The sequence below is a fragment of the Chaetodon auriga genome, chromosome 5 (genome assembly GCF_051107435.1).
Source record: "Chaetodon auriga isolate fChaAug3 chromosome 5, fChaAug3.hap1, whole genome shotgun sequence".
Taxonomy (NCBI): Eukaryota; Metazoa; Chordata; class Actinopteri; order Chaetodontiformes; family Chaetodontidae; genus Chaetodon; species Chaetodon auriga.
The window spans coordinates 13,032,757-13,053,964 of NC_135078.1; the positions used below are offsets into that span (position 1 = coordinate 13,032,757).

General features: G+C 43.0%; 1 protein-coding gene across 15 annotated transcripts in view; it reads left to right on the forward strand.

Annotated features, from left to right (window-relative positions):
* The first annotated feature begins 267 nt into the window (after positions 1 to 267).
* Positions 268 to 21,208, forward strand: part of kcnt1b (potassium sodium-activated channel subfamily T member 1b) — a 67,295-nt gene continuing 46,354 nt past the window's right edge. For 5 of the 15 annotated variants that reach the window (XM_076731966.1, XM_076731969.1, XM_076731979.1 and 2 more), the window contains exons 1-3: positions 273 to 426; positions 3,827 to 3,875; positions 4,833 to 5,003. In XM_076731966.1, the coding sequence (XP_076588081.1) occupies positions 360 to 426; positions 3,827 to 3,875; positions 4,833 to 5,003 (287 nt within the window). In that variant the 5' untranslated portion in view covers positions 273 to 359. Of the gene's footprint in view, positions 427 to 1,088; positions 1,271 to 1,606; positions 1,993 to 3,826; positions 3,876 to 4,832; positions 5,004 to 18,228; positions 18,764 to 21,208 lie in introns of those variants that run through there. The other 10 variants (XM_076731967.1, XM_076731984.1, XR_013077220.1 and 7 more) reach the window with 9 other exon arrangements.

The window sequence follows — 21,208 nt, forward strand, 5'->3', positions numbered from 1 at the left end:
CTCAGCCTTGACCGTAAGCAATTTATTCCTATTTCATTATTTATGCTTGTGAAAACATCCAACAATTTGGCAACGCAAACACAGAACGGTTCGTGCAACAACCAAATCAGCTGGATCAAGTTGTGGAAAAGGAATATGTGGGAATCAAGATCCTTAGTGAGATAAGCGAGAGAGTGAGTTCTGACTGCTGGCATGGGAAAGCATAAGTGGCTGTGTGGGCTTTAAAATGATGACGCTCTGAGCTCGATCCCCTGGAGAATAATGGGCTGAGCGCAAGGAACGCACACAGAGCAACACGTCTTTTCCAGAGACGCACACGAGCCAGCGGTGTCTCCCGTCCGTCCCTCTGAGCACACAGAATGAATATTTTTTTCAATTTGAGGGGGACCATGGTGAGGCAGATAGCAGAGGAGAGAGCTGTTCCAGGTATGTTTTAACATAAGAAAAATATGCATAGCCTAGTGAGAGACTGTGAATTTCTAGAAGTTGCCAAGACTTTGCATGTGCTGTGTATGCTGCATCATTAATGTTGGATACTGAGAAATTCTGAGACAAATGAATAAAGACTGTTGTGATCTCATTTAAATGCAATGTTTTTTTGTTTGTTTATTTCAAATGTCTATACTAGCCATCGAAATCCTTGGTCTGACAGATGCACTGTTTTTACTGACTGATATGTAGGTGTTATAGCTACGCTGGTTCATTTCTTCAGTCACAGTACAGCAGCAAAGTTGCACTTTCCACCTTTTACCACCAGATGACTCTGAGTGATCCAGTGTGCATACAGTGTACATACACTGGATCAACACCACCATTTCACACTAATGGCTTATGAAACAGGAGAAGCAGTCTTAAAGCGTGACACATTATTTGGCACAGGCGCCGTGCAAAAGCATGACGATGCACAATTGCAGAATCTATTCTTAGGTTTATTCATTTCCCTAAAAGCCTTTTTTTATGAGAAGTTTCTGTCAGCATCAAACCCATCAATTTCCTCAGCAGAAATCTTTCAAAGTTGTCCGGCAGATGGCGAGGCACCAGTAGGTGACTCCAGGTTGGGAAAGGAGCGCCCTCCTCCTGCTCGTTCTGCGGAGGAAAGGATGCTGATGCTGACAGGAAAGCATGGAAGCCAGCAGGGCTTAGCTACATGACGTCCTAATTTTAGATGCGTTAGCCAATGTTATACGGCAGAAGACAGCAACGGAGGAATGAGAAGCGGTACTTACAGTGACTGCAGACCAGGGGTTGTGATGGAAGAGCAGCTGAAAAGGTACACGGGGATGCCAGCTAATTAAAAAGAAGAAGGCAAGAGAGAAATCAAGTTTATAATCGACAGCATCCGACTAAAAAAAAAAAAATAACATTTCATCTTCCTTCCACCAAGCAATGTAGTAGTAGCAAACAAAGTTGTTGCTAAGCGACAGAGAAAAGTATGGCAGGGGTGCCGGTTGTGGGGCTCGCGCATTGATATTTAAATGAACTGTCAGGTGTGCGATAAATGAAAACGCGGTCGAAGGCGTGTCGTCCAATCAGCGCTCAGGACCGGGACTCATTTTTCTCATCAACCTAAATAACCCCCACGCGAGCTTACGGACAGTAAAATAGTACTCTTTGAATGCTAGCTTGTCCGGCTACTATTATTCTTCATCACGAGGTACAGTGGATTCTCTTAGTTGACCCGAACGCTTCAGCTAACCCCGTTAGACTCTTGTTTACCTCCTGACCGCTGGAGTCGACGTCCCTCCCCTTTATAAGTGCCATTTTTCAACGATGACAGAGCTTACGCAGGGGCGCGTTGATGGGAAACATCCTCAATCACACAGGCAGAGCCGCATGGCCGGTGTATGGAGGCTCACGTTAACCACACCAAGCCTATGTTCACGATAATGGGACCCCCAGAAACGGGAGCACAGGTAACCGAAGTGAAAGAGAAGTCTACCATGCAGCGTGTGTACCTTCAGGAAGACCGACTTTACTCACAGAGACTGTGGTGTAAGTTTACTTGTATCTGTCTGTTATTATATCTCCAGGTCATAACTTTGCCATTCAAGCTGCTTACTCTTACTGGCTTCATTTTGGCTTAATGAGGAAGTTAAATGACACCACTAAGGACTGTGGTAGAGTTTTGTTGTATCTTCTTTATTAAATCCTTTAGTAGGCCTATGATACTATAGCCGTACACTCCTTAGTTTTACAGTGGTGCTCAGAGTTAACTGTGTCCTTCTTATCCCTTTGTTACTATTTATGGTGGACTTCATTGCAGATGTTTTGCTTGAAACTCTCTCTTTGAATATGATGGCTGCGTTTCAGAGATGAACCCTCGTCCAAATGACTTTTTTTGTGTTACCATAAGGAAAACTTGCGCTGTCACCATTCAGGTGAGAAGTTTAACTGGGAGAACATGTTTACAGACTGCTGATGGAAATCTCATCTGCACTGAGTGTGACATCTACCTGCTGCCTTCTGCAATATGTAGATAATTTTGAAGAAGACTAAGTCCATTTTGGTCCTGTTTTTGGTCCTCACTCTTGGCCCTCGTATGTTTTTCTTTTTGAGACCAATTTTAACTCTGCCCTGCATGTATTTTACCTCGCTCCATCTGCTCTCTTTGGTCTGATTCCACAGTATTCTCTCCATTAAGTGGAGACTGTCTCCCACCGCGAGCAATTCTCTTTCCTATTATTGTGGTCACTTTGCCTCATCCATTAAGTCAGCTTTGAAAGGCAACAGATTCTGTATTTTAATAGAGGACAAGGAGCATTTTTTACTTTCACGGTTGACTGACAGCATCATCTCTTCCTCTCATAATCTTGTCATCTGGCTTTCCTTAACCTCTCCTGTCCCTCAAAGTAAAGGGCGCATTGAAGACAATGTGTTCTTTACACTTCTGTGCTCTTTTATTTCCTGTTTTCCTCCTCTCCTCTCCTCTCCTCTCCTCTCCTCTCCTCTCCTCTCCTCTCCAGCACACTCATTTGTCATCTCCCCACTCTCTTTCCTATCTTTGCTTCTGAGGGTCTTTGCTTTCACTGTTAATCAAGGAGAGCATGTCTCTGGGTGCCATTAGTCCACTCAAGGCTGCCCACACTGTGCTATGATGACCACACACAAATACACAACTCTGAATTACCCACTTATTGTTCCCTCTGTAGAAGCTTTAGAGGGAAATCAAAGCAGTCTCAACAGGATACACAGACATATCATGTGATTGGACCTGCAAGCCATCTATGAAATACACTCAACATTGTTTCACTCAAGCCCATCATGTTCAGTCAAAAAGACAGCCAGGCAGGCATTATACATTGTAGGTGTGGAAGAAACTTCAGTGTCCTATTCTGAAATCCTCCCTGCGGGGCTTTGTGGGCAGAAAATGGGTTTAACACCACCCTCTCCACCACAGCTGCACGCATTAAAACCCATACTCCAGGGTGCGTTCAATAAACACATAGGTAGATAATAGCTAATTGACCAACCTGGAATACTGCCTTGCACTTTATCAGAATGTGCTCTATACATAATAAAACACCATCAGTTGGGCATGTGTGAAACTATGAGCACATTAATATTAAACCGCACAGCTGCATTAAAGTGTGTCAGGGTAATCCTGCTCTGTTTAAACAGCAGCACATTTCAGAGGTCTCGCTGAACTCTGAGCAGCGTTAAGCTGCGACACAGCCAGTGGATGTAATCACATTACATCCTTGCTAAGTCTTAAAGAGGTGAATTTTTAATAAGTGTGTTAAAACTCCCTCCTTGTCTTCCCTCCCTTCTCCTTCTCTCTCTCTCTGTCCTCTCGCTCTGTCATACCGTCGCTTGAACCCCCCACAAGAGGCAGCCATGAGCCCTCCACGCCGATCATCGAGTTCCCATGGTGACAGGTAATCTCCTGAAGCACTTAATTCCCCTACATATGACACAGAGTGACGTGGCGGGAACACATGTAGACACACTCACAATGTGTAGCCAATGCTGTATGCACTCGATGCACACAAACATATGCACATACACAAGACTATTATCTGCTCGTAGGTGCTTTAGATTTTCACATTTGTCTCTGCAGTAACCTGTTCTTTCAGTCAAATGTCAGTTTATATTTTTGAATAATGCATGCCGTTTCTAAATGTTCATCTTATTTTGTTTAATAATACATGGTGCACATGAAATAGGGCAGTTACATCAAATCATCTGGTTCGGACTTTTATGCACGACTTGCTTGGACTCAGAGAATCTGAACAATGTGTAGCATTTCTTTAACAAATCACATCATTTATGTTTAAGCAGTGTGTGCAGCTGTGTTTGACGCTGTATTCAGAGCAGCTCAGGACTTCAGCTACAATCTTCATTCAAGTGTTTGCAGTGCTCAGATTGCCCACGATGGAAACATTAGCAGTTATTCTCTCTCTCAATAAATGCGTGCCACGTTTAGTGCAATCAATATTTATGGAACAGAAAAAAAATGAGTCTGTTTTCCTTGCTGTGGTTTTTCTTTCTTTGCACATTTGCTTTTCAGTTCTGTCCCAGATGAATAAATCAGCATCTCTGGAGTTCAATACAACATGCAGTTTCCCTGAACATTGATCGTTTTGATTGCAAACAGTCTGTTACTTTGTTTCTTATTATAAACCCTGTAGCTGCCTACAGATTTCCCATAACATGAAGTCTCCTCCCTTAATGGACCTTTCCATCATTGACTTATTTTCCCATATGTACAATCTGAGGCGTGTTATGTTAACTAGTGTTGAAATGTCACCATTGCAATGTGACCAGCTCTCTTAAGCAGAACAGTGCGAAAGTTGCCATGTTGATGAGCAGATGCTGCTTTCTCTCTTGCCCAGCAGGCCCTCCACTGAGACCCTGCAGAGGAACAACAGCGGCAATTCTGGCGTTATTCTGGATATCTCGGCTCTCAAGATGGCAGAGGTGGATACCGAGGTGCCTCCTCTTCCGCCTCGCTATCGCTTCAGGGACTTGCTGCTGGGGGACCAGACATTTCAGAATGATGACAGGTAGCATGAAAAAACACTGATTATGTGCTACAGTATATGAGGGGCTGCCCGGGGATATTGCTGGAATGGTATGTGTGTGCAGGAGTGCGTGCATACATCTACTTTATGTTCAAAATCACACTAGGAACACTGTTTTTAGTTTATATTGCTGTTCCCACCTTCTGTTAAGCTGCCTCATCCACTTTTACTTGAGGTACTGTTTTCCTACATTTCCCAGAATGACTTCTCACGACGAGCCCCGAGAGATGTGGCGGGGCTTGCATTCAGCTGTTAGTCTTATGTGTAGGTGGATACAGCAATTGAAATAGAAACAGTGCAGTGAGAGGTTTTGTGGCGAAAAAGTCTTTCCACTTGCTCAGACCTTATGGCTGCGTCGCCCTGTTGACTGTTTGGACTACCGTCAATTGGCACGTCTGCCTCTTCAATGATGAATTTGCCCTCGTTTAATTGTCACATTAGTGCAGTTGAGAGAAAAAAAAAAAGGCCCTCCTCCCTGATTCAAAGGGATTGATGCCAAAGCTGATGCTGTGTGTGGTCACTTATCCACTAAAATAAGAAAAAAACACGGACAAGCTCAGAAATGAATATGCAGAAGTGTGTTGTGTTTGAATCAGATGACAGTTGGTTTGAGACTGCGGCAAGCTGAGCATGAAAAAGCTCATCCCTTGGCCCTTGACTGGTGCTGTGGTCACGAGAGCGCTGGAGTGTTTGGGAGTCTCCTAAGAGTTCAATTATCGCTACGATTGGAGAGGCAGACCAGCAGATGCTGTTTGCTGCCCAAGAGGGCAGGAATTAGCCGAGCATCAGCCGCAGCAGAGTACTGTGGAGCTCTCCATGGTGCTGTAATGAAGCCATCTCACTAAAGGATCAGCACTCACTTCCGTATTGGCTTGCAAAGAGCAAATGGAGAACACTGCTTAATAGTGTGGCTTTGTCAGTAACTTTAAATCTGATGTTAACATGTGATTCATTCCTTGAGCTTCACCATATTGCCACATCTACTTCAGTCTGTTTGTTAAAGGATCTTCACAGATTGTGCCAGATATGTTGAGGTCTATTAATATCAGCAGCCGCCTGAGGGTGTTTGACATATCAGATGCGGTTGATTTATAATCAGCCAAGACTGTCGCCTGAAGGACCAAGGTTAGCAAGCTTCTTTTTCAAGAAACTGATGGAAAAGGCAGGGGTCTCACGGGACTCCTTAAAAAACTTGTTACTGGGCAGTGCCTCACGTCCCGCATCACAGATTGTGCCATACGCACGTTGTCATTGGCTCGTATTGGGTTGTCTTGTCACTTTTCGGAAAAATTAATAATACACACGTATTGCATTTGTGTGTATTATTCAGTCAGGTTTGCTGAATTTTTAAGCTTGAGAAATAAAACTCACTCGTACTTTGCCACTCACTCTAACTCTACTCAGCAGATGAAAATAATTCAGGATTTCTGTTCTGCATTCTTAAAAAGGTGCATGCAGGTTATCATATAAGAAGCCTTTTATAAACAAATACATTTCCATCATCTCCCAGGTCACAGACCAAATACACTTAAGCATCCTAACTCACAGGCTGAGACACTCAGAGAGCTCGCTGAAGTGAGCACTACTACGTCCTGCGAAACCCGTCCAACCTGTGGTTTCATCCATCCACGAGAAAGCCACATTTTTAGGGAGTCCTGTGGTCTCACCTCACCTGAAAGGGTCATTTCACCCCCCCCAAAAAATACCCCTAGTTTTGTGTGAGATGCTGTAGTTGTTGAGATATTCACCAGTGAAACTTCCACCTTCCACCAAATCATCCTGTTATTGTTTTCCTTTACACACCTGTGTGGATCGTAAACTGTGTTAACCTGAGTGAGCTGTGAACTGACTTTTGTTACACCTTTCTCTCTTGAACCTTCCTTGTCTGTCACTCAGAGAATCAAGATTCTACGACCGAACAAACGTCATATTGAATTGTTTGTGTTGCTAAATTGCGTAACTGTTCCCACCTGTAACAGTATGTTGATTTACAATTTTGTCAGCGGTCGAATCTGACAGACGGCGCATTGTGTACGTTATCTCTGGACTCCAGGCGTTCGGTTGTCCGGAGCAGCCGCCGTGTTTCAGCAAAGACTGGATAACCTTCCCTGGACGGCTTTTGTGTTTTGCAATTAGCTGATTGATATCTATGTTATATGGATGGCCAGTGAACATCACTTGTGAAATTTCATTTAGAACCAAGAATTTTGGATGAAAACTTGACATTCAGTTTTGCCATCGTCCTCTCTCTCTCGCTGTCTTTATCTTTCTGTTCACGCAGCCTCTGTCTCTGGGGCTCTCTACAGTAAATTGCCGTCAGTATGTTTTATATCAATGCAAGGCTGTTTGTCTTCACATAACATTAGAACAGGGGTCCAGAGTTTGACCATTCCCCCCCACACACATTGGTCTCTGTGCTTTCCCAAGGGATGCAGTGATTCCTTGGTATTGCAGTACAGATGCTTCTCACTTTGTTCTTTTAAGCTTTATGCCACTTTTATCAGTATTATTGACATAAACAATAACAAATGGTTTGAGCCAAAGACAAATAGTAACACTGATGTACAGTATTCATTACTATACAGTTATATAATTACTTGGAAATACAGTGAACATACAGTAACATCAGGTTTATCTTTTAACATACATGAATACTGTGTTTTGTAAACCTTGAGATACAAGAATCTCCCAGTGTGTGTGTGCGCTACGTCCAATAGGTTCCCTGTGAATTGATTTGCTGATCGATGTTCAATGTCAAAGGGTAATTACGCTTTGTTGCTGGGCTACCAACACGTTCATGTGTGTGTTTGTGTGTGCGCGTGTGTGCGTACGCTAGGTGTTCTCACAAAGCCATATACAGTAATTCACAGATCCTGACATGGAAAAACACGGCAGCCTTTGTTTCTTCAAAACAAATAGCAGCTGTAAACTGCAGCTTCTCACACACACCTCTGCACAGTGTTCATTAGGAAATGAATGAATATGCAACAGAAGGAAACACCATTATTGATAGCATGCTACGGTGCTGCTCTAAAATTGCTAGTTTCCGAGCTTTGGAGTGGAAACAGAAGCAGTTGCTGGGCTTTGGGGAATTTCCATGTCTCAGTTGATTGTCTGCATGCTGCATGGGTTGTGATGTTGATTATTTCCTGTCCTTATGCCTTGTCGAGTGTAAAGCCTCTAAACAAATTAACTCCCAGAGGGAGAGTCAGAACCCTAACCCAACCCCCCTTGCTGCCCTAATGGCCTTTTGCATCTGTTTCCTTGCCTCTGCCAGAGTTGGTTATGAGAGCAAAAGGCAGTGGGCTGAAGGTCTCGGGCAGTGACAACTGACTGAACAATAATAATAAGACTGCTAGATGGGAGTCTCGTAAGACAGCAACAAGAGCAGTCAGATGCTGAAACGAGCTGTAACAAAGACGCTTTAGCTGGTTTTCTAAACCAAATATCATTTCAAATTGGAAATAAAGGTGTGCACACTCCATTACCGCTGTCAACAGGAAGCTGTATTTGAACTAGGAAGGCGCTCTGCAAAAACAAACGTTTGCAGCAGCCCATCCTGACACCTTTTTGCTTTCACGTCCACGAGGGAGTGGGCGATATGGAAAAGAAATCCTCCATCATGGTATACTGTATGTGATTTTATCTTGCACTTCTGTGATATAGTGAAATTCCTGGAAAATCACTCGAGAAACTGTTTATAGATAAAATAACCAGGCAGACACATTGAGGTACTTTATTACATTGATGCAAATATTATACAAAAATGCCTTATTTCCGTGAAGTTGTCTTGCTTGATGATTTGCAACATTGCCCACAATGGTCAAAGACGGTGGCTCCTGACTGTTTTTAGCTTGAGACAGTCCCCCATCAAACTGTGCTGTGTTTCACAAGAAGAATCAAGGATTAGAGATGAGGTCTGAAAAATACACATAACGTCGTGGAGCAGAATCTAGTTCTTCTGGTATTTCTTGTGGTGGTAATGCTCTCACTTTAAGCAAAATCTTAGCAGGAAGATAAATTTCTAAAGTCTCACAGTATGTTTGTCATTGTCACCCAACCTTAAAACCCGACTTCTACCCGAACACGTAGTAAAGTGAAATAAATGCACTCATTAACTGTGAACGAGTGCAGGTCCATGCGACTGTGTGTCTTGGGAAAATGCGCCTCTGTCTCAGTGTGTGTTACTCCAATAAAATTAAGGCAATGAGCCCTTCTGTGCTGTTGCACTGAGTGTGTGGGTCCTTGTATTCCCGTTCATCTTTGTGTCTGTGGTGTGGATGTGGGTGTACGGTGTGGGGGAAGCTGGGGGGGTCTCCCTCCTGAGCTGTCATTATCTTCAGGGTTGGGTGTCAGAGGGCCATAATGACTGCTCAGCTGTGTGGGTGCTGAAGAGGAGCAATCACGCTGAAGTCATTGGTCTGACAAGCATTTGGTGTGTGTGTGTCAGTGAGTGTGTATTGTCTTTGCAGGTGTTTGTGTATGTGCTTGCCAAAGAGAGTGTGTGCACCTGTGAGTGTCTGATTATACATCCGAGTGTGCGTACGTGGGTTTGTTTCTCAGTCTGCCAGCCAGTCGGGGGTGGGGGGGTGGTGAGGGGGGTGGCAGCCATCAGAAATAGAAACAAACCACCAAACACTTTAATACATGCTGACAGGATTTAAAACAGACAGAGGAGCAGGGAGAAAATTGGTTCTATCTGTCTTTCCTCTGTGTGTCTAATCTCATTGGAGTTTTTTTTCTCTAATCAAGACGGGATGCTGACGGGAGTGATGTCGACAGAAGGATGAGTGTTAATTGGTTACTGAATCAACTCTTAACACTACTTGTGAGTCAAATAGTGGCTCTTGTACTGGTGACCCAGCACTGACGCGTGTTCGGCTGTCAAGCAACAGCTAGCCTCCGACATGGATCATTCACTCATTGCTGTGAAAATCTCCAATGTTACAGCTTCACAGAAACCTTGTTTTTCACCCCCTAATAATCCATTTCTGGGTTGATCTGGATTGATTCTGGTCGTTTTCATTTGTTTAAGTTGAGGTTGTTGGTGTTGAACTTTCTGAAGGCACAGGCTATCCCGTGACGACATATTTCTTGCAAATCAAAAATGTCACGTTTTGATAAGAGGAGAGTTGTTGCCTCTCTTTGAGGCCTCCGTTATAGATATTTTTCTGTCCAGATAGACATTGCAGAACAAGGCTCCAGGTGGAATGAATTGTTCTGAGACATCAATTGTGCACTGACACTGGCAGCAGCTGTTTGTTTGCACTGACTCTGTGGCAGAAGTATCTGCTGGGATTTGATGCCTGGGTGATTTCCATCTGAGCGGGCTTAGGAGACTGATGATAAGATTGAGCAGAAGGAGCACAAAAGCCCATAGGAAGAGGAAGTGTAGGCTGGAGGAGATGACAGATAGGAGGGAAGAAGAAGAAGGAAGAGAGAGGAGGCAGGCTAGTGATGAGTGACACTGATATGATGATGATTAGGTCCAATAAGTCACGGGGGACTAACAGTCTGAGTGCTCTAGGGATATGTTCATACTGCACGCTCAGATCCAAATCCCTGCTCGTTTCAGATTTAGGGTGGCAACAACTAAGATATGTTCATATGATTTGTAGAGGAGATAGCTCAATATAATCTTTCAGTTCATGGTATCATTCTACAAATTTCAGTTGATGGCGACAACTGCTCCCGGCAGATTTATTGGCTGTTATGTTAGCTCCGTGGGACGGTTGAAAATGGTGTCTACAGCTGACAGTTTAAGGTTTCTAGCTGACTTGTTTTAATAGTCATCTGGAAGTAGCCTTGAATACTTTATGCACTTCATGTCTGCGTACATTATTTTGTTGGTATTTTAAAGTCTGAGGCTAAAGCTGCATGTCCCAGGCGGGAAGTAGCCATCATCACTAGTTGATGATGTAACACTGAGTGAAGAAGCAGCAGTGGTCTTACTGTACACTGCAGAGCAGAGACAGTTAGTGCGAAGAGTACAGTAACGCTGTGTAAAACAATTTGACATATGCTCAATTGAAAACCAAGACAATATATCTAATTTTTTACCTCATCAGCTTTGTTGATTTTTGTAAATATCTGCTAATTCTGAATGTCATCAACATGTTTCAAACAAGTTGGGCCAGCAGGAACAAAAGGCTTTTTATTTCACTCAGTGTCCCAGCTTTTTTGGAAACAGGGTTGGACTTGTTTGGATTTCAGTGTCTTTTTACTTTTAATGTTACAAGAAAAAGCTTTTAGGACGAAGACTAGCCGATGTGTGTTTCTGTACCACATGTCCATGCAGCGCAGAGGATTAGAGTTTGTAACAATAACCTCTACATCTCAGTTAAAGGAGGAAAAACAATTTGGACTTTTGACATATTTTACATCTTTAGTTTTGACCCTACAGTTTCCCAACATCATCTCACCTGAAAATCTGACGCGCTTGAAAGGCCGAGTGTTGTTAGCAGTGACATGTACGGTTCCACTTAGCAACCAGAGCTTGCAGTTTATACCATAGGTGGTATGAGTCACCACCATCAGCACAGAGTGGGTGGGTGACACTTAAGGGCCGCTAGACTTGTTCTCATCAGCAGCAGAGTGGCTGTGTGTCTTTGACGTGATGCTGGTTGAAGGATTATTGTTATTGTCACAATGAAGCAAAGGCCCCAAACATGTTGTGTTTTTTTTTTGTTTTTTTTTCACACTCCGTAAGAGCAAGTTCCTTTAAGGATCTGTGCAGCCAGAGAGCACAAACTGAGATGTGAACAAGCAAAGGGTAAAAATGAGGGGAGAACAGAGGCATCGCCTGAAAAGCTTAACCTGGACGGGGTTCCATTTCAGTGAATTCCTCTCAGATTTATTTCCCCTCAACACCGTGGAGGTATTAGTGAAAGTGGTGCATCATGTGTACCTGGACGGGATGAGCGTGCAGCTGACATAGAGCGCTGTATTGGTCTTCAAATCATTCAATAGCTCGGCACAGAGCCTCAGAGGGAGAGCTCAAATGGGACGGACAATTAAAGGTAGGCTGTAATGGAAGAATTATCATGCAGGGTTTGCTCAGAGAAAAATAAGGTTTGTTTTACGCATCAGAATGTGTTTGTCCTCCTGGCCATTGCTTTTTTTTGTGCCTGGAAATCTCTGGTGCATTTGCTGTTTAAGCCCCCGTGCTCTCTCCTGCCAACTTAATTAGCATCGGCGGGGTTGGCTTGTCAGACTTTAATAAGCAGCTGTGATGATGGAGGCATTTGGATGGGGTTGTCAGCACCGTGGAGGGGGCTCCAGTGTGTTGGGTGAGTGTCAGACGTACAGCGTTGCATTGAGGATTATTCAGGAATCACAGAACACAGTTCCACCCACTAGTTCAGAGAGTTTCAGTAAATATGCGAGGCCTGAAGACTGAAGCTGCATTTGCATTGTGAAATATTCACTTGGCTTTGTGGACGGTTAAGAATTTGTACAGTTTCTGCCTTGATTATAATCCGCTTAAACACAGACTAATTATGACTCACTAATGTCTCTTACTTGGATTTGTTTATTCGTAAAAGCTGTCAGATGATTTTTATCTGCTGTGCTACAATTGAGTTTTGCCTGCATGGCCAAGGTAATCAGCAAAATGTTTCATAATCAATACAGCCGCTGTGGTTCACTGATCTCGGATTTGCAGAATTATTTTAGTAAAGAGCCCAGTGGCAGCCTTTTCTAATAACACAACTGACTGCCAGTCAAGTGCTGTGTGTTTTCCCACCTACTGTCTGTTTACTTAAACACTGTTTAGTAATTATCTCTTTGTACATTTAAATACAGTCTTTGTCTTCCCGTGCTTCCAATATAATATTAGCTGTAAATACGAAGCAGAATAAAATATGCTTCATGTCTCTATTTTCATTGTTTGTGTGCCTTTCTGTCAGGGAATGTCAGGGAATTTTAACACATTGAGGTTCAGTATCACAGTATTGCCCTTGTATAATTCCTGAGATTTTGGTTATTACAGTTAGCTTAAATTAGCTTAGATTTGTGTTTTTCTGGGCTAAAGTGCACAAGGACAGCTTATCTGGCTGTTGGTGCTGAATGAAAGGGACTATGAAAGACTCTATTTAGTCACTCTAACTACATTACTAATGATTTGTGTGTGTTAATAGTCAAAGATGGAAAAAAAGAATGCGTGACCTTAAATCTAGATTTTGCATTTGCATGTAACACTGAAATTCATTAACCTGGTTTACCATCTTGACAATACAAGACTATGAGTCAAATGATAAAATGACGAGCAATAAAAATGATACAATTTATTGGCAAAAAGCATTGACTTTGATCCAAGCCAGCACTGCTGATTTATATAGGAAAACCTCACCTTAGCCTTTAGGGAGTGTGAGGCCATTGTTCAACAACAGTTGAGGTACAAGGATCAATACTGTTCAGACTGTTCAGGGGGTTATCTCTGAAGAAGAGATGAAAGTTCTCTGCCACTATCCAATTAGGAATTTCCACAGCTGTTCACATAGTTAGAAAAATTAAATGTCTGTCTACATCTGTATGCACAGGCTGCCAAATAACAGCTGATGGTCCTTTTTTATGCAAACGAGCACAACACCACCACAGCTTTCTGGCACAGCGTCACGCTGCGAGCAGTTGTTTTATTCATGAAACTGTTGAACATGGCCTGTTTGCCTTTATTGTGGCCTAATAAAAGTGCCTGCATGTTTTCAGAAAACTTTCAAAGGGAAATGGTAGCTGTACCTGAAAACCCCCTCAGTAAGTTTATGTGGAGGCGTAGTATGAGGAAATGCTGTATGTTTCTGCGTATGCTGAAGTGCTCACGCTTCACCAGAGACTCTCTGATTGAAAGCACTGATTGTCACGGGCAATTTGATGCGTAGATGGCTTTTTCTTTTTTTTTTAGTTTCTTTGTTTGTTTTGCATGAACCACTGGCTCTGCTAAACTCACTTTACACAAGTGAACATTCCCTCAGACATTTTCACTTTTGGAAGAGAGCATAAGGTTATGACCAGAAAATGGATACTAATAGCCTTTGGCAAAACAGCAGTCGGCGTGTGTGTGTGTGTGTGTGTGTGTGTGTGTGTGTGCGTGTGTGTGCGCACTCCTGTGTGTAAGCCTGCCAGTGGCATTGGCTAGACTTCTTCCTCCTCTCTGGCTATGCTGTGCACAGACAGACAGCTCGCCCACAGCAGCGCCAGCTCACTGCCTTAATATGTTTTGACAGAGGAAGCTTTATCACAGCTCTCGACACCCATCTGCAGCACGGAGCGTGAAGCTGAGTTGTTCCCAGCAATTGTTCACCAAGTATCTGGCCTATCAACGCTTCAGTGAGTCCTCACAGGCAGAATGTAGCTCTTAAAGAAAAGATCTGTCACTTTCACGTCTCTCTCTGTCAAACCTTTGCAAATTCAATAAATGGTCATTGTAAGTAAATCTTGTCGTGACCTCATACGCATTAACATTTTTTATCCGCCGATATGATCGGACATTTTTGAGCAATGCCCTTAGCTGCATTTTTCTGTAACTTCAAACGTGACAGCAGTGGCACTTTGTCACGGCCTGGTGTTGCATCTATCAGCTCTGTCCCCCAAACTCCGATTCCTTTTGTCCTCTTGTCTTTTTCATCTCAGTGGCTCAAAGTTACTCATCTCACAGAATCTGGAAATCATTCAAGTTTACGTGCCAAGCATTTCAGAGTGGAATGCTTCACCAGCTAAACCCAGCAACCATCTAACAGGCTTCACTGCAGCATTTATGCTGCCCCCTCAAAATTCAGCTTGAACCTAAAATAATGTATGTGAATATCCTGAATCTGAAGCCCCTCAATTGGCTAATCATGCTGCAGTAATCCCAGAGCTCTCGCTACAATAGGAATAAACCGCATCCTGCAAGCAACATGCCTGTCAATGAGCCTGTAATATCGTTATAATTAACCGGTGATGAGAAATATTAACCAATCCTAAATAGCTAACTGTATTCTGGATTCATGTCTGGCACAAGAGAGTATGAGCTGGCAGCTAGTACCAAAATTAATGTAAATTTGAACCATGTTTCAAATTTTGAAAATCATGTGAATCATTGATTTAGCCTTGGTTTTTCCAACTGAAAAAAAAAAAGAGACCGAGAGTCATCGCTGCTTCAGATTTGGGTTTCTACACATAAATTTGAGATTGAGGTGCAGGCTCCCCCCACGTTTTGCAGTGTACCAGAAGCGTGTAAACGGGTTAAGCAGCTCGTTCAGCAGTGCCACTACACTAGTACAAACTCACAGGAGATTTCAAACCCGGGGCTATACTGCCATCTGTGTCATTCGCTGGCTGGTATGTGTTTCTTGTAGTACAGCATGTTTTCGCCCTGCTGCTGCTGCTGTTAGATCACACTCACAGTCTGCAGTTCTCTGCTTCACCACAAAGTGTCTCTGTGCTCAAATCTGTGCTTCCACACTTGTTCCTGCTGCTGATGAACTTGTCTGCATCCCTTTCTCAATCATACCTAAGTGTATGTCGCCTTTCTTCTTCAGAACGTTCATTTTCTTCTTCTTTTTATGACTTTAATTTCCTTGCACTCAACTGAAACCAGTGCACACACTCGCAAGCACTTACACGGCTGACAGTTTCCACAAGAGGAGATTTGTTGATTGATTAAATAATACCCCATTGTTCATTGATCAGCATTTTCATTTCCCATAAAATGCATTACAGTTGTAACTGCTGGATAATGGTTTTTTGCAATTAGGATCAGAGTGAGTGTGCAGAACACCCTTACTATTAGTTATACAGAGGAAGTTGACTTAGAACATACACATAACATTATCACCACTGCTTTTACAACCTTTAGTTCCACGCACACACAGACCATTTGGGGTTAATCAATACAACCAGAGTCTGTTTTATATCAGGGACTGTGGGGCTGCTCCCCTGGGAGTTTTGTAGCTTGCTCAAATATACATTTTTAGTTGTTGTTGTTGTTGTTGATGTTGTCTCACCTCCCAAATTTTCCTCTGCAGTCAGGATTAAACATGCAACTCTCTCTTCAGTCCCCTTCTCTAATCCCAAGGTTAATATCAACAGATAATTTAATGTGTTTCCTGCAGGCTGGACTCAAAATGCCATGTGCAGTGAATGTAGATTGTATTATGTGTTTCCTAACTGCATTACTAATTAGAGCTCAGCTCATGTGGCTGCTCTGGATACATCAGGAAAAAACCTGCATCCTGTAAGCACATGACTGCAAATAGGCCTGTAGATCACGATTGCAGACAGGGTGTGAGAAGTATGAGTCGATCTTTACAAATAGCTGCTCTGAATTCATGTCTGGTACAAAATGGTGTAAACTGGCAGTTTATACCACCTGAAAAAACAGAAGAACATCAGAATCAGCCATGCGTTGAACTCTGTCCTGTATGCCTGACCAGCTGAACAACCAGCCTCCTGGCTTGATAATGTGAAAATCACCTGCAAGACTACTGACCCATCTCAGCTTATGAGCTAAATGCAGGATTTATCTTCAGGTTCTTAAATGCTTGTCCACTGTTGGCTGCTTATAAAAGGAATTATGAGACGCACAGTGGCCAGTTAACACTGTCATCTCATAGCACAGTGGCATGCCTGGTCCAAATTGCAGTTACTGTAAAAAGTTAAGTGAGTAGAGGATGAACTGATCTCTAAAGGGCATCAAGTTAAAGATGGAACATCCTCTTCAACATTTTAAGCAAGATTAGTGCATTATTTTTGTATAATTTTAGAGGTATAAAAAGAAAAAGAGCACCGTGCAAGATAGATTTAAGCTCTCAGATAACTTTTATCAAGATCTCAGACCTTAATTAGTTTCATAGTGCTATGGTTTGTTCACAGTCATCGTTAGGAAAAGCCATGTGATGCATATTTCAAAGCTTTATAAATACTCTGACTCCTCAAACTTGTCCTAACAATCAGCATCCGTGGGCTCAAGAGTCATCAGAATAAAACCTTTCCTGCATCCTCAACACAAAATTCTGCATCAGAAGTTTAAAAAGGAACATCTAAACAAGCCTGGTACATTTTGGAAACAAGTTCTGTAGACTGATGAAGTTCAAATAGAACTTTTTGGCTGCAATGAATAAATGTATGTGAGAAAAAGGGTGCAGAATATCTCTCCAGCTGTCAAACATGGACGTGGATCGATCATGCTTTGGGCTTGTGTTGCAGCCAGTGGGCACGGGGAGCATTTCAGTGGTAGAAGGAAGAACAGAATCAATTAAATACCAGCAAATTCTGGAAGCAAACATCACAGCATCTGTAAAAAAGATGAAAATGAAAAGAGGATGGCTTCTGCAACAGGATAATAATCCACAATGGACTACATCAAGAAGATCAAGCTGAAGGTTTTGCCATATCCCTCACAGTCCTCCGACCCAAACATTATCGAAAACCTGTGGATAGACCTAAAAAGAGCAAGACAGCCCAAGACTCTCACAGAAGAAGCCGTTTGCAAAGAAGAAATGAGCAAAAACTCCCCCAAACAAGAACTGAAAGACTCCTAGCTGTGACACTTGCCAAGGGGGGTGTTCACTAAGTTATTTTAAAACTGTATATTTTACAGTTTGGAAATAACAATACAAAAGTAATCTTGCTTAAAATTTCAAAGAAGTGTATCACCTTTAACTTTATGCCACTTTGACAGAGGGTACCCAAACTTTTGCTAATGTGTATGGGTCTCATGCATTAGAAAACAAATGAGCCATGGCTAATGACTGACAAATTTAGCTGTATGTTTAATTGTGTGCCTTCGCTTTTTCAAGTCACAAGCTGCAAGTTTTCCGTCACTTTTTTAAAACGCATCAGAAGGAGCACTTTCGCTGCACTTTTTTTTGAACATGGGGGGTCACTGAGTACACCATGTGCTTCCTGTAGGTTTGTACTCTGCCTGTGTTTACATGCAAACTGGTCTGATCATGCCATGGGGTGTTTGTTTGTTTGTCTGTTGCATCTTATTTTGGTGATTGGTGTCTGTCGTCAAACCGATAACAATAACTGAAGTAAGATGTGCAGTGGTGATCTCTGGACAGGAAGGACGGCGTAAATGACATAATTCCCTTGTCCAGTCAGCGCCATTTCAATTAACAAGACAAATGTGCTTTAAAGAAAATAAACTTTGTAATTCGGAAGCATCGACATCTTCGGAAACCATAACAATGAAGACCAGGTGGTGAAGGTGAACGGCGCGTTGGTTTGATCAGTAGGAATCGCGGATCATTACATTTGACCATCTCGGTTATGTAACCAGTTGGGGAGCCCGTTGGGTTGGCCGAGCGGTTGACGTTACATCGTGACGACGTGTGGATCTCACAGACGCACGGGGACCTCACGTCTCCATCAGGGATGGAGGAGTGCTCGATAACCAGGAGACAAGCTGCTGCGCGCCTCAGTGTGTCTGAGCACCCCGTGATGCGGTAGGGAGGGAGACGCTCCCCCTCCGCCTTCGTGCAGCACCAGTGAAACGGGGGATGCGGTTTTCCGGCGGCGTCGGTCTCTGAGCGAGCTGAGCCCGTTCTGACACCAGGAGGAGGAAACATATTGGCCGCTCTCTGCTGGAGGTAACACACGGGGAGGCAGAGAGCCATGGCAGGTGCTAAGCTGACGCCTTCGCCCTCGGAGATCGACCCAGACGTCAAGACCGAGGTGCAGAAAACCCCAGAGCCCACCTGGGTCAATCCCGCCAACCCTCTCCGGACCATGGGCTCTTTTGGGAGCGATGCCGGCCAAAGGTAGCTGCCGCAGATCCGCACCAAAGTCGCATGTTTCTGAATGCTGCTCGCTTGCGCACATGCAGCATCCGCGAAATAACATGATGCTGCGAGCGCAAGGTTCATAAAGTCTTCCTAATAACTTAGCTCGCAATTATCCTTAGGCAAAAGTTACGCCGTGATCAATATTCCAATACCATTAAATCTACCCTTCCGTGAATTGTGACATTATCGTTAAGCACCGGGTGGCACAGGCTTTCTCCGCTGGGGGTTAAGCACAAACACAACCAGTGCGCCCTTTTATGACTCAGTTTCATGACAAATAGCTGAATGATTGCAAACGCTACTTCCATCAATCATATTTCTCTCAGCGTCACTGGGGTTCATTTAATAGCTGCAGTGTGTGGTGATTACATAATTTAGAGGATGCTGCATTCCCATTACAATTTTATGAATCCTGGTGTTTTTATAGGGTGGCAAAAATCTTATAATAGCACTGCATTCAAAGCTGGAGTTATGTTTGACATGGTACATGCAGATTGGTGGACGAAATGAAAACGCAAACCATGGGGGATGACGTTGGACATGCCTTTTTTTAATATTGAGATTAAAAAAGAGAGACTACATATTTCAGCACGTGTGCACCACTCATGTGCCTGCAGACCTCTGCTGTCAGGACACACTCCCAGCATTTGGTAGACAAATTAGACTGTGGTGTGTGCAAGATGGGCTGAACCCGTCACAGCTGAGGGAAACTGTTTTGGGTTTTTCTTCCTTTCAGGAAGACAAAAGATCTTGAGATTTGTAGAAATGCTGCCATTAAAGGCCAGATTGGCACTCTTACCTGCAGGTTATATGAGGTTGGTTTGGCTGAAAAAAGGAAGATTGTTCTTGTTTGGCAGTGTTTCAAAGCCTGCACAGCCAATGTGCTGGTGGTGCAGTGTGTTTGCTCTCTGTCAGTATTTACAACACTCATTTTTCATGCCAATATTTACTTGAGGGCATTGATATTTTTTGATGTGGTCAAAAATCTGGAGTCTACTCATTGGTATGTGTAGCATTCATTGTGTAATACATGTGTGATTTCTTTTTTTGATATTCGCACTCCATAACAAAAGCAACAGTGGCATGGGGAAAACATTTTAACCTGCCACTGAGGAAGTCAGTCTTGTCAAAAATGATGATCATTATACTTGATGCACAAATGCAGCAAAATAATCTGACAAATTATAAGGGATTATCATTTCAATCATAAGAATAAGGCTCCACCTTGTGAAGTCTCTTTGAATAATCATAAAATGCTTGCTCTCCCTCATTGTAATTTCCCATCAATAATAGAGACCCATTGAGAAATCTGTCCTCTACAAACACTACTAAATGTTGTATGCTTTGTATGTAGCCATACAATCCTCCTCTGGGGCAAAATGTCTTGAGCTTGGCTACCATATTTTGGATGACAGACCTGCAAGGATGTCATGTTGTGTTACAGAGTTGTCAGTGGTATCCCATACTCAAAGGACATGGCTGGATCGGCTCTCAAGATGGATCAGGATTACTTTAGGCTTGAGATGACACTGATTATAATTTCCTCCTTTAGGACATGCATTGTGGTGATGCTAATGGCCCAGTTTGAAAGACGTCTTATGCACTTTTGCCAATCAAGGTGAAGCTTGCAATGGCAGTAGCGTGAGGAAGGTTTGAAACCATGTCTTTCATCTCAAGCACATTTAAATATGCAAAAGAGGCACTTGTCAAATGTTGTGCATACCTCTTCACTTTCTGATGTGTTTGATGAGGATGATCACCGGTTCGAGGTGACAGCATTCGCTCGGAGTGTTTTCATAACACTAGCAAGAACTGCAACTACTGTAGTGGTTCAGCTAAGGATGCAAAAAATGATGATGACTACAGGTTGATGATATTAACTAACCCTGTACTTGACTGCTGATGGTTATATCCACACTAACGATGAACGTAGGTTTGAGCATTAGATGACAGAACAATCTGGTTTCTTTAGCTTTTGCATCTTTAGATGCATCAATAGTATGTATTGAGGATGATAATGGAGCCAAACACTAGATTCTACTACCAATCACAGACTACAGCCATGTTGAAGACTTGAAGTTTAAAGGTTGACATTTGTAGATGGAGCACCTCGTCCTCCCTGCTATCAAATATTAGCAAGAATTCAGACAGGGATTATGAAATCAGTGTACAGGGGATGATACTGACATTAATTAGCATGGACTATGATAGGTGTAAAGATGACAGTAATGGAGATGACAAAGCTCATGGTGTTGCTGGTGTGCTGTAGGTGGTTGAAGTGACATTCGCACATCTGTTAGAGTGATCAACATCTTAGTCAGCTGACAACTGGTCTGAGAACAGATCGGCAGCTCATCAGTTTGAGAAGGTGAGCAATATTGAATATGGCTATTGCAATGCTGCACTGTTCATGTAGGGATC